This window comes from Panulirus ornatus, chromosome 4, assembly GCF_036320965.1.
Source record: "Panulirus ornatus isolate Po-2019 chromosome 4, ASM3632096v1, whole genome shotgun sequence".
Taxonomy (NCBI): Eukaryota; Metazoa; Arthropoda; class Malacostraca; order Decapoda; family Palinuridae; genus Panulirus; species Panulirus ornatus.
This window is the reverse complement of record NC_092227.1, coordinates 70,342,419-70,354,772: the sequence shown is the minus strand read 5'-3', so window position 1 is coordinate 70,354,772 and position 12,354 is coordinate 70,342,419. Positions and strand designations below refer to the sequence as shown.

At 38.4% G+C, this 12,354-nt stretch overlaps 1 protein-coding gene across 3 annotated transcripts in view; it reads left to right on the top strand.

The window, feature by feature from the left end:
- The window catches only part of LOC139767177 (kelch domain-containing protein 3), a 71,726-nt gene extending 63,413 nt beyond the window's left edge, over positions 1-8,313 (top strand). For 2 of the 3 annotated variants that reach the window (XM_071696221.1, XM_071696240.1), the window contains exons 7-9: positions 434-542; positions 4,367-4,476; positions 5,853-6,957. In XM_071696221.1, the coding sequence (XP_071552322.1) occupies positions 434-542; positions 4,367-4,476; positions 5,853-5,995 (362 nt within the window). In that variant the 3' untranslated portion in view covers positions 5,996-6,957. Of the gene's footprint in view, positions 1-433; positions 543-4,366; positions 4,477-5,852 lie in introns of all 3 variants that reach the window. The other variant, XM_071696231.1, reaches the window with a different exon arrangement.
- The last annotated feature ends 4,041 nt before the right edge of the window (positions 8,314-12,354 follow it).

Here is a 12,354-nt window from a genome sequence, read left to right as displayed (position 1 = left end):
CATCCACTCATATACACTTATATATATACATAAACGCCCATACATGCACATATACATACATACACATATCAACATACATGCATATACATACACACAGACATATACATATATATACAGGAAACAGCATACATGAATTGAAAAATAGCTTGAAGTAAGAGATCAGAAGTCTAGCTTCTGTCACAACAGTGATTAGGTTAAGTATAGGAAGAAGCATAGATACTTTAGACAGAGAAAGAGTTAAAGAAGGGTTTTGATTAGATTTACTAATATATTTACTGATTTTATTCATGTCAAATAGTACACTGTTTACAATTATCAGATTACTAAGCTTAGATCTTTACATATGAAATAGGAGTGATCCTCCTTACATTTATGTTTTCTGGTTGCTGCTTTATGTGAATGATATTGAGTTGATAATCTTATGTGTCTCCAGTTGCTCATCACTGGGAAGAGGTTAAGCCGCTTGGTAAGGGTCCATGTCCTCGACGAAGACAATCCTGTTGTGTGGTAGATTCAAAAATGTTTCTGTTTGGTGGCACAAGGTGAGTCAGATGTTTATGAGTGTGCTTAGAAAATTCATGCCAAAGGTATTTTATTGAAATATCCAAACATGATTACCAAGACTCTGCTTGTAATATACTGATGTAAATGATTTCATAGATCCCTCAGACTTCAGTTGCAACTTTACCTCTTCATCCCACCACCCACTACCCTTTCTGATCTGCCTACCTTTTGGATGCTGTATGCATCTCATGCACATGACATCATTGCTTCTCTAAATGCCTCTCATTCCTTGCCCACTCTTCTCAGTTCATTTGCTGTCACCTTTTGACATTCTATACTCATTCTCTGCTTGTATTTCTTCCCACAATTTTCCTTTCCAAACTCACTCACTCTCACCACCCTCTTCTCTCTGACATTGTCTGCTCATTTTCAAAAACTTTTACAAATTTTCATTTTAGCCTTCACAAGGTGATGGTCAGACAGCTGCCTCTCTCAACACCTTTACATCCAAAAGTCTCTCTTTTACAAGCCTATCAATTAATTGATAGGCGATGAAGAATGTGAGGAAAGAGAGGATGTTATCTCAGAAAGCAAAAATGGGTTTGTTTGAAGGAATAGTTTTTCCAACAATATTATATGGTTGCGAGGCATGGGCTATATATAGGATTGAGCAGAGGAAGGTGGATGTGTTGGAAATGAAATGTTTGAGGACAGTATACAGCGTGAGGTGGTTTGCTCAAGTAAGTAAGATTGGACAAAGTGAAATGTTTAAGATTCCTATGAGTGAACATGGCAGTGAATGGAACCACAGAAGCAGAATTGAATCATAGGATGGGTGAGAGGGCCCAGGGTCTGTGAATGCTGAAGAAATTGTGGAAAGAGAGATTATTATCTGGGAGGATGAAAATGGGTATGTTTGAAGGTATGGTAGTTTCAGCTATTATGAATGTGAGGCATGGGATATAGATAAAACTATGTGGAGGAGGGTGGATGTGTTGGAAGCGAAATACTTGAGGACAGTATGTAATGTCAGGTGGTTTGATAGAGTAAGTAATGAAAAGGTAAGAGAAAGGGGTTACCGGTACTAAAGAGTGTGGTTGAGAGAGCTGAAAAGGGTGTGCTGAAATGGTTTGGACATATGGAGAGATTGAGTGAGGAAAGGTTGACAAAGAGGATATATGTGTCAGAAGTGGAGGGAACAAGGCGGGAGAGACCTAATGGGAGATGAAAGGATGGAGTGAAAAATATTTTAAGCAGTTGGGGCTTGAACATGCAGGAGGGTGTTAGGCTTGCACAGGATAGAGTGAATTGGAATGATGTAGTATACTAAAGTCAGCGTGCTGTCAGTGGACTGATGCAGGGTGTTGAAGTGTCCAAAGTAAACGATGTAAAGGTTTGTGGGGCCTGGTTGTAGAAAAAGAGCTTTGTTTTCGATGCATTACACATGACAGCTAGAGAATGGATATGAAAAAATGCATTCTTTCTCCTCTGTTCCAGGGCACTACCTTTCTAATGGTAGAAATGGCATTAAGTATGAAATAATACATATATTTCTTTCTTTCATATTTGATCGCTGTTTCCTGTGTTAACAAGATAGCACAAGGAACAGACAAAGAGAGGCCACATCTGCTCACATCCATTCTCTAGCTGGCATGTGTAATGCACTGAAATCACACCTCCTAATCTTCAAACAGACCCCAGATGCTTCACATGCCCTGGGTCACTCCATTGACAGCACGCAGATCCCTATATACCACATCATCCCAGTTCACTCTGGCCTGTGCATGCCTTTCATCCTTCTGCATGTTTAGGCCCCAATCACTAAAAATCTTATTCTTTCCATTCTTCCATTTCCAGGTTGGTCTCCCTGATCTCCTTGTTCTTTCTACTTCTGACATATATATCCCCTTTGTCAACCTTTCCCCATTCATTCTCTCTTTGTGTCCAAACCATTTCAGCACATCTTCTTTAGCTCTCTCAACCATATTCATTTAATTTCCACACATCTCTCTTACCCTTTCATCATTTAGTTGATTGCACCACCTCACACTGTATATTGTCCTCAAACATTTCATTTACAACACACCCACCCTCCTTTGCACAACCTTATCTATAGCCCATTCCTCGCATCCATATAGTAATGTTAGGATTACTGTACCTTAAAAAAATGCCTATTTTGCCCTCCCAAATGATCTCTCTTTCAACACACTCTTCAGTGCCTCTAATACCTTCTCTCCCTCATTTCCCCTATGACAAGCTTGGTTCCACTTTTATGATTCCGTTATATTGCATATTCTGTTATCTTCCATGTCCACTCTGAGTTTAGTTCTTCCAATTTTTCTCCTTTCAAACTCACACCCCAACTAAGTTAGCCCTAAATGCTTCTGTACTCAATAAACTTTCCTTTTTCACATTTACTCTCAACTTCCTCATTTCACACACCTTTCCAAACTCAGTGACCATCTTCTGCTGTTTCATACTTATATCTACCACCAGTGCTGTATCATCAGCAGACAGCTGACTAACTTCCCAGGCCTTCTCATGCCCTACATACTGCATGCTTGTCCTGTTCTCCAAGACTCTTGAATTTGCCTCCCTTACCACCTCATCATTTAAAAAATCAAGCAACTATGGTAACATGGCACACTCGTTTTGCAGACCAACTTTAACTTGGAACCATTCACTCTCTTCTTTTCCTACTCGTACACATACCATACACCCTTGATGAAAACTTCTCACTGTTTCTAGCAGCTTTCCTCCCATACTTTATATCCTTAAGCTCTTCCATAGGGCATCTCTATCAGCCCTATTATGTGCTTTCTCCAGATCCATAAATACCACATACAAATCCATCTGTTTCTCTAAGTATTTCTCAGATTTATTCTTTAGTTGAAACACATGATCCACACATCTTCTACCATTTCTGAAACTGCAGTGTTCCTCCCTAACCTGATGCTCTGTATGTGCCTTCACTCTCAATCACTACTGTCCCATACAACTTGCAGGGATGCTTAACAAATCTATACCTTTTTAGTTAGAACACTCATTTTTATTCCCCTCACTTTTATACAGTGGCACTATACATGCATTCCACTAGTTATCAGGTACTTAACCATGATCCATATGTACATAGAAAATCCTAACTATCCTATCACCAACATAGTCATCCTCTTTCTTAGTAAATTCAACAACAGTAACATCCACTCCAGATGTCTTGCTGCATTTCATCCTTCGTAAGGCTTTCACTACCTCTTCTCCCTTCACCAAACCACTCTTCATGACTCATTTACTTTGCATACTGCCCTGACCCCAGCACCCTACATCTGCCTCCTTATCATCGAGCACATTTAACAGTTCTTCATAGTACTCACTCCATCTCCCTCTCACTTTTATCACTGCCTGTTACCACTTCTTCCTTTGCCCATTTCACCAATGCTCCCTTTTGTGCTCTTGATTTTCACACATTATTAATAATCCTTCCAAAACATCTTATTCTCCCCAAAGTTTACTAATACTCACTCACTTAAGTTCTCATGTGCCCTCATTTTCAACCCCTGGCTTTGATGGTATCTCAGAGAATTATATGAGTGAGGGGCTTGCAAGAGTCTAACCCAGAAACATGCTTTTCACGGTCTTATATCAGGCTTTTTTCATATCATGTAATAATTTAGAAAAAATCATTTATTTTCGGAGCAGAATGATAAAGTTGTCATTGCTGTGAACTGAAAATGATTGATTTATTCAGTTATTTGGTAGTTTTTATTAGATGTTCCTAACTAACCAAATTTCTACCTTTACAGAGTACTTTTTTGATATGCTATAGTACATGTGATTATACTGTATGTATTTATCTTTTGTGTAGCCCTAAGGACAATTACGAAGAAGTTACAGCTTCAGGAGAAGATGTCTTTGGGGAAGAGCTAACAGATCGCCGTCTAAAAGATCATAATGATCTACATGTGCTTGATTTTGGTAAGCTCTTTTATGTTATGTCAGCTTAAGTTGTATTAATGTTGTTGATGACATCAGTCTTTATATACATCATCGTACCATAATAAACCTAAAACTATCTTGATATCTCTGAAACATATATTTAGTTATACATCAAGAAATGTATATTTAGTTATCTTCAAAACTTATCTTCATAAGATTTAAGGTCATGTCTTTTGTGTCATCATTCTTTAAATGTTACATCTTACTCTTTCACAGCTTTCTGAACTTGAAATCTTGCTCCATTAATTCATTTCATTTACTATTGGAATGGGATTTCACCAGTTGTAAAGACTTTTGCCATAGCCACCCCCTTGAGGGAGTTCCCACAGGGAATAGGCACCAGAGATATAGATTGATAGATAGATGGACTGAGGAAGTTATTATTCTGTGGTGCTATATGGACTGTATATTAAATAAGAATCCTTTTATATATATGGTGATTACAGGTTACTGTGGGTCTTCTGTAGGACAAGCCTGCAGAAAGAAGTTTAAGATAAAGCATTCTATATATTGCACTTAGACATTTAAGCCATAGTGCAGAAAACTAGGGTGTTGTGCAGGGTAGCAAATAGGGGGAATCCAATGAAGTGCTATGAAAATGACTTCTTGCATGAAGCTTTATATACAACATCATTACTAGAGTTATCTTAGTACCAGTTTTACAAAAAACTTGATTCCACTGCTTCAAACTAGGATTATCAGTCAGGCTCAACACATAATGCTTCACTTTCCTCTACCCTCACACAATGTTTTCCTTTCCGCCAACCTCACCCTCCTGCCATCCCCACCCAAAGTAATTACATCTCTGGCAGTTAAACCATTTGATGTCAAGTATTGGGTATTGTCATTCATCATTAGTGTTTTATGAAATTCACTTCTGCTTATGAATCTTTAATAAATTATTCCTTACTTAGGTCAAGGTAGCATCGATATCACAATCAATATATCAATGGTATTAAAGGATGAATGGCTTGATCTTATGGCCTGAGGTCATAGAATGCCACTGTTTACTCACATTTGGCTTCATGCTCATGAGTCGATACTCTCAGGTTCATATGCCACAAAAAGGAAAGAGTAACATCAAAGTAACTCGTTAGTTTATCAAAACTGTAGATATTATCAAATATAGTGAGATGTTGTGGATACTATTAACGACCTTGATGTTATAAGCATATATCCAGACAATGAAACTTGGGAGTAGCTTGGAGAGAATGCTTTGAAATAGTGAGTTGATATTCCCTGGGTTCACATCTTTTGGAGAGAGGATTGACAATGTTGGATGAAAGTGGACGTTGCTGTATGTGATATACAACTGAAAGTGTTTCTTTTTGTTTTCTTAATGTCTTGTCTTACAGAACCTAGTCTCAAGACATTATGCCTGATCCAAGTGCAGAAACTGAAGCTTGACACTTTATGGCTTCCTAGAGAGCTGCAGGCCCTTCTGGAGGTTATGAATTTACCAAACACAATAACTCGACCTCTCAACCATACTGGATAAGTCTCCTACTGATCTTATTGTTAATTTTGTGGTTATACTTTGATTATTACTTGTCTATCTAACCACATTGCATGTCATTTCAGCAGTTTGGCAGCTAGGCTTGTACACCTTTGCTAGATGCTGCAAGGTGATACAGTCCATGAGGATGACTGATTATGTAATGAAGCTTTGTACTTGATACACAAAAATTTTGGTCCCCTCTACTTAACATTGTGTAAACCAGGAGCTACTGAGATTATAGGATGGAAATTACTGTAGTAGAAGTTATAGTTTTGTAATAATGAACTGGGGAATTTGTTGGCTCTGATGTTTTTATTTAATGATAACTCATCACCATTGCAGATTCTCACATCCAAAGCATTTGGAGTATATTTCAGTCCAAACTGTCTCTCCGTCCCTCAGAAACTTCAAGTATGTTCTTTTCTTATGGCAGTCATTAATAAGTAGTTTGCTGTGGCTGAAAGGCTCTGAAGTGCATTTTGAAATGAAAGCAGTATTCAGGTTGACAAAGTAAAAGAAAAGCATTGATATCCTATTTTATTAAAATGCAGATTAAAGATTACATGCACATGTTCAAAAAAAAATTAAGCACAAGTGTTATTTGTTGCTAAGAAGTTTGAGCTGCACTACCATCATAATTTACATATCACTTACTGTCTGCTTAGCGTTGTACTATGTAAGAGCCATGTCAAAATAAGTAGATATCCACACATATGGCACCCATACATCCATATCCAAACCACATCCACTGGAAGGTAGCAAGAAGAGTATCTGAAATATGGGAAATTGGTTACAGGGTAAGAATGGCACTTACTGAACTGCACATGCTGGAAGAGAACAAAAGAATGGAGACATGATTACAACATTTACAGTTTCAATTAGTTCTGAAGAGAAGTATTGATCTGCATTTTAATATGAAAGAAATATAACCAAATGAGGGAACACCAAGAAAGTAAACAAAAGATTAGTTTAGAAAATGTGGAGAAATTCTGTAGTAACAGAATAATGATTGAACAGAACAAATTTAGATACAGGAAATGCTAAAAGTATATACATTTTTAAAGGCATGTGACAGCAGATTAGGTTTCAGAGATGGACTTCACAAGCATAAAACTCCCTTCTTATATTGTGCAAATAGGTAATTACATAACATGGAACACATAAAACAAATGAGACTGTCATTGAGCTTGAAAATGAATTTGGAGCAAGAGAATTGAAGAAAGAATTTTCTTTAATTAGGGTAGAAATGCTAAGAAGACTTATGAGAGGGCAGTATGAGTGACCCAGAAAAAGGCTAAATGAGAAAATGTCAATAGAGTAGAAAGAAAATGGCCAAGGGAAATTGCTAGAGGTGTTGGACTAAGATTGTGAAAAATTTCTTGGGCTGAAGAATAAACTCTTAAGTGAAATTAAGGAGATTAAGAGAAAAATACCTGGGAAAATTGTTATCTTGTGGAACTTTTGTTGGTATGATAAGGAAGTTACAGAACACTTATAAAGAATGCATGAGGGCAAAAGTTGCACTGAAGAAGAAAAAGAACAACTAAAATGGATGAGAACAAAGTACAGTAAAGGTTCTAACCAACAAATGGGTTAGACTGAATTAGGAAGTAGTGGTGAAGTGGGAGGGAGAAAGACATACATTATTGATGATATTATATTGGATGAAGATTATATCCATTATAAAGAGGAAACAGCATTAAAGGAAGGAAGTAGGATAAGTATGAAATTAAGGAAACAAAACAGAAGATATTGATAAGACAGATGGGAAGGCACAGAGGCTACATGGTTTGAAAGCAAGCAAAGAATCCTGCATGTCTGGATAAGTAGATATACAGATGGATGAGTTATTAGCATTGCAGTCTTTTTGCATTGCAGTCTTTTTATTTTTGACAGATATCTTTAACCAAAAATATATTATACATTCAGTACAATATTATATTATGTATTCCATTCATTTGATGTGGATAAGCATTTTGAGATATGTGTAGCCACATTATGACACATTATTTATGATGAAATTTTTCTTAAAGATTTTCTTTATTTAGCACTCCAGCATGAAGGCAAACCTCATAAATGCATAGAAATGCATCAGTGGATGAGTTTAACTTAGTCATATATATTACTTTGTTTTTTATATTTTCTGATATATTGGTTTTCAGTAGTGATGATGTTGGTATCTGTAATTGTATTAACTCATTTCTGCAGCCTCATGCATTCTTTCTTATGTTTATTTAAAGTTAGCTTATAAGTAAGAATAGTAAACTGAACAGTTCAGTACAGTACCTTATCATGACCAAGGAAGTTGTAAGAAGAAAGTAAAAGGAGATAGGTGAAAAAGATGCAGGGCAAGAAACCTTCATCACTTGTGAAGAAGCATCAGGAATGTTAACAATGAGAGAGTAGAGCTGTAATCAGAATTATTAAGAAAAGCAAAGAATTCCAGCTTAGAGATTGCATAAGGAGAATCAAAGCAGATGTTTTTAAGAGTTGTTGAAACAGAAGGAAACTGAACCTCCCATGAGACTACCAGAAGAATATACATTAATAAGGAAGAGAAGGAAAGGCAAAGAGTGAGGATCTTTTGCCTCCCCAGTGCAAGTTGATCATCCCTTCTATTTTCAGTTATACAGCTGCAGAACCCTATTCATATAGCTCCTGCTGCTTTGATGTTGTACTCCAATCAGGATCAGAGAGATGATGGATTACTTTGGGGTGAGAAGTTCCTCAATGAGAGTGTACCCCCTTTTATACACTGACAGTGGTACAGCATTGCTGAAGATGACTCTTCACATGTGAGGTAACCACATACAAGTGGAGTCCAATAATTTTACCTTCATGACGCATATATATATATATTTTTTATTTATTTTATATTATTTATTATACTTTGTCGCTGTTTCCCGTGTTAGCAAGGTAGCACGAGGAAACAGATGAAAGACTGGCCCAACCCACCGACAGACACATGTACATACATACACGTCCACACACACACACATGCATACCTATACATTTCAAAGTATACATATATATATATATATATATATATATATATATATATATATATATATATATATATTATATATATATATATATATATATATATATATATATATATATATATATATTTTTTTTTTTTTTTTTTTTTTTAAACTATTCGCCATTTCCCGCATTAGCGAGGTAGCTTTAAGAACAGAGGACTGGGCCTTTGGGGGAATATCCTCACCTGGCCCCCTTCTCTGTTCCTTCTTTTGGAAAAAAAAAAAAAAAAAAAAAGAGAGGGGAGGATTTCCAGCCCCCCGCTCCCTCCCCATTTAGTCGCCTTCTACGACACGCAGGGAATACGTGGGAAGTATTCTTTCTCCCCTATCCCCAGGGATAACATATATATATATATTTTTTTTCTTTCTTTCATACTATTCGCCATTTCCCGCATTAGCGAGGTAGCATTGAGAACAGAGGACTGGGCCCTTGAGGGAATATCCTCACCTGGGCCACTTCTCTGTTCCCTCTTTTGGAAAAAAAAAAAAAAAAAAAAAGTGAGAGGGGAGGATTTCCAGCCCCCCACTCCCTCCCCTTTTAGTCGCCTTCTACGACACGCAGGGAATACGTGGGAAGTATTCTTTCTCCCCTATCCCCAGGGATATATATATATATATATATATATATATATATATATCCCAGCATTTATGGATCTGGAGAAGGCATATGATAGAGTTGATAGATATATATATATATATATATATATATATATATATATATTATTTTTTTTTTTTTTTTTTTTTTTTATACTTTGTCGCTGTCTCCCGCGTTTGCGAGGTAGCGCAAGGAAACAGACGAAAGAAATGGCCCAACCCCCCCCCCCCATACACATGTACATACACACGTCCAGACATGCAAATATACATACCTACACAGCTTTCCATGGTTTACCCCAGACGCTTCACATGCCTTGCTTCAATCCACTGACAGCACGTCAACCCCTGTATACCACATGACTCCAATTCACTCTATTTCTTGCCCTCCTTTCACCCTCCTGCATGTTCAGGCCCCGATCACACAAAATCTTTTTCACTCCATCTTTCCACCTCCAATTTGGTCTCCCTCTTCTCCTCGTTCCCTCCACCTCCGACACATATATCCTCTTGGTCAATCTCTCCTCACTCATTCTCTCCATGTGCCCAAACCATTTCAAAACACCCTCTTCTGCTCTCTCGACCACGCTCTTTTTATTTCCACACATCTCTCTCACCCTTAAGTTACTTACTCGATCAAACCACCTCACACCACACATTGTCCTCAAACATCTCATTTCCAGCACATCCATCCTCCTGCGCACAACTCTATCCATAGCCCACGCCTCGCAACCATACAGCATTGTTGGAACCACTATTCCCTCAAACATACCCATTTTTGCTTTCCGAGATAATGTTCTCGACTTCCACACATTTTTCAAGGCTCCCAAAATTTTCGCCCCCTCCCCCACCCTATGATCCACTTCCGCTTCCATGGTTCCATCCGCTGACAGATCCACTCCCAGATATCTAAAACACTTCACTTCCTCCAGTTTTTCTCCATTCAAACTCACCTCCCAATTGACTTGACCCTCACCCCTACTGTACCTAATAACCTTGCTCTTATTCACATTTACTCTCAACTTTCTTCTTCCACACACTTTACCAAACTCAGTCACCAGCTTCTGCAGTTTCTCACATGAATCAGCCACCAGCGCTGTATCATCAGTGAACAACAACTGACTCACTTCCCAAGCTCTCTCATCCCCAACAGACTTCATACTTGCCCCTCTTTCCAAAACTCTTGCATTTACCTCCCTAACAACCCCATCCATAAACAAATTAAACAACCATGGAGACATCACACACCCCTGCCGCAAACCTACATTCACTGAGAACCAATCACTTTCCTCTCTTCCTACACGTACACATGCCTTACATCCTCGATAAAAACTTTTCACTGCTTCTAACAACTTGCCTCCCACACCATATATTCTTAATACCTTCCACAGAGCATCTCTATCAACTCTATCATATGCCTTCTCCAGATCCATAAATGCTACATACAAATCCATTTGCTTTTCTAAGTATTTCTCACATACATTCTTCAAAGCAAACACCTGATCCACACATCCTCTACCACTTCTGAAACCGCACTGCTCTTCCCCAATCTGATGCTCTGTACATGCCTTCACCCTCTCAATCAATACCCTCCCATATAATTTACCAGGAATACTCAACAAACTTATACCTCTGTAATTTGAACACTCACTCTTATCCCCTTTGCCTTTGTACAATGGCACTATGCACGCATTCCGCCAATCCTCAGGCACCTCACCATGAGTCATACATACATTAAATAACCTTACCAACCAGTCAACAATACAGCCACCCCCTTTCTTAATAAATTCCACTGCAATACCATCCAAACCTGCTGCCTTGCCGGCTTTCATCTTCCGCAAAGCTTTTACTACCCAGCATTTATGGATCTGGAGAAGGCATATGATAGAGTTGATAGAGATGCTCTGTGGAAGGTATTAAGAATATATGGTGTGGGAGGAAAGTTGTTAGAAGCAGTGAAAAGTTTTTATCGAGGATGTAAGGCATGTGTACGTGTAGGAAGAGAGGAAAGTGATTGGTTCTCAGTGAATGTAGGTTTGCGGCAGGGGTGTGTGATGTCTCCATGGTTGTTTAATTTGTTTATGGATGGGGTTGTTAGGGAGGTAAATGCAAGAGTTTTGGAAAGAGGGGCAAGTATGAAGTCTGTTGGGGATGAGAGAGCTTGGGAAGTGAGTCAGTTGTTGTTCACTGATGATACAGCGCTGGTGGCTGATTCATGTGAGAAACTGCAGAAGCTGGTGACTGAGTTTGGTAAAGTGTGTGGAAGAAGAAAGTTAAGAGTAAATGTGAATAAGAGCAAGGTTATTAGGTACAGTAGGGTTGAGGGTCAAGTCAATTGGGAGGTGAGTTTGAATGGAGAAAAACTGGAGGAAGTGAAGTGTTTTAGATATCTGGCAGCGGATGGAACCATGGAAGCGGAAGTGGATCATAGGGTGGGGGAGGGGGCGAAAATTCTGGGGGCCTTGAAGAATGTGTGGAAGTCGAGAACATTATCTCGGAAAGCAAAAATGGGTATGTTTGAAGGAATAGTGGTTCCAACAATGTTGTATGGTTGCGAGGCGTGGGCTATGGATAGAGTTGTGCGCAGGAGGATGGATGTGCTGGAAATGAGATGTTTGAGGACAATGTGCGGTGTGAGGTGGTTTGATCGAGTGAGTAACGTAAGGGTAAGAGAGATGTGTGGAAATAAAAAGAGCATGGTTGAGAGAGCAGAAGAGGGTGTTT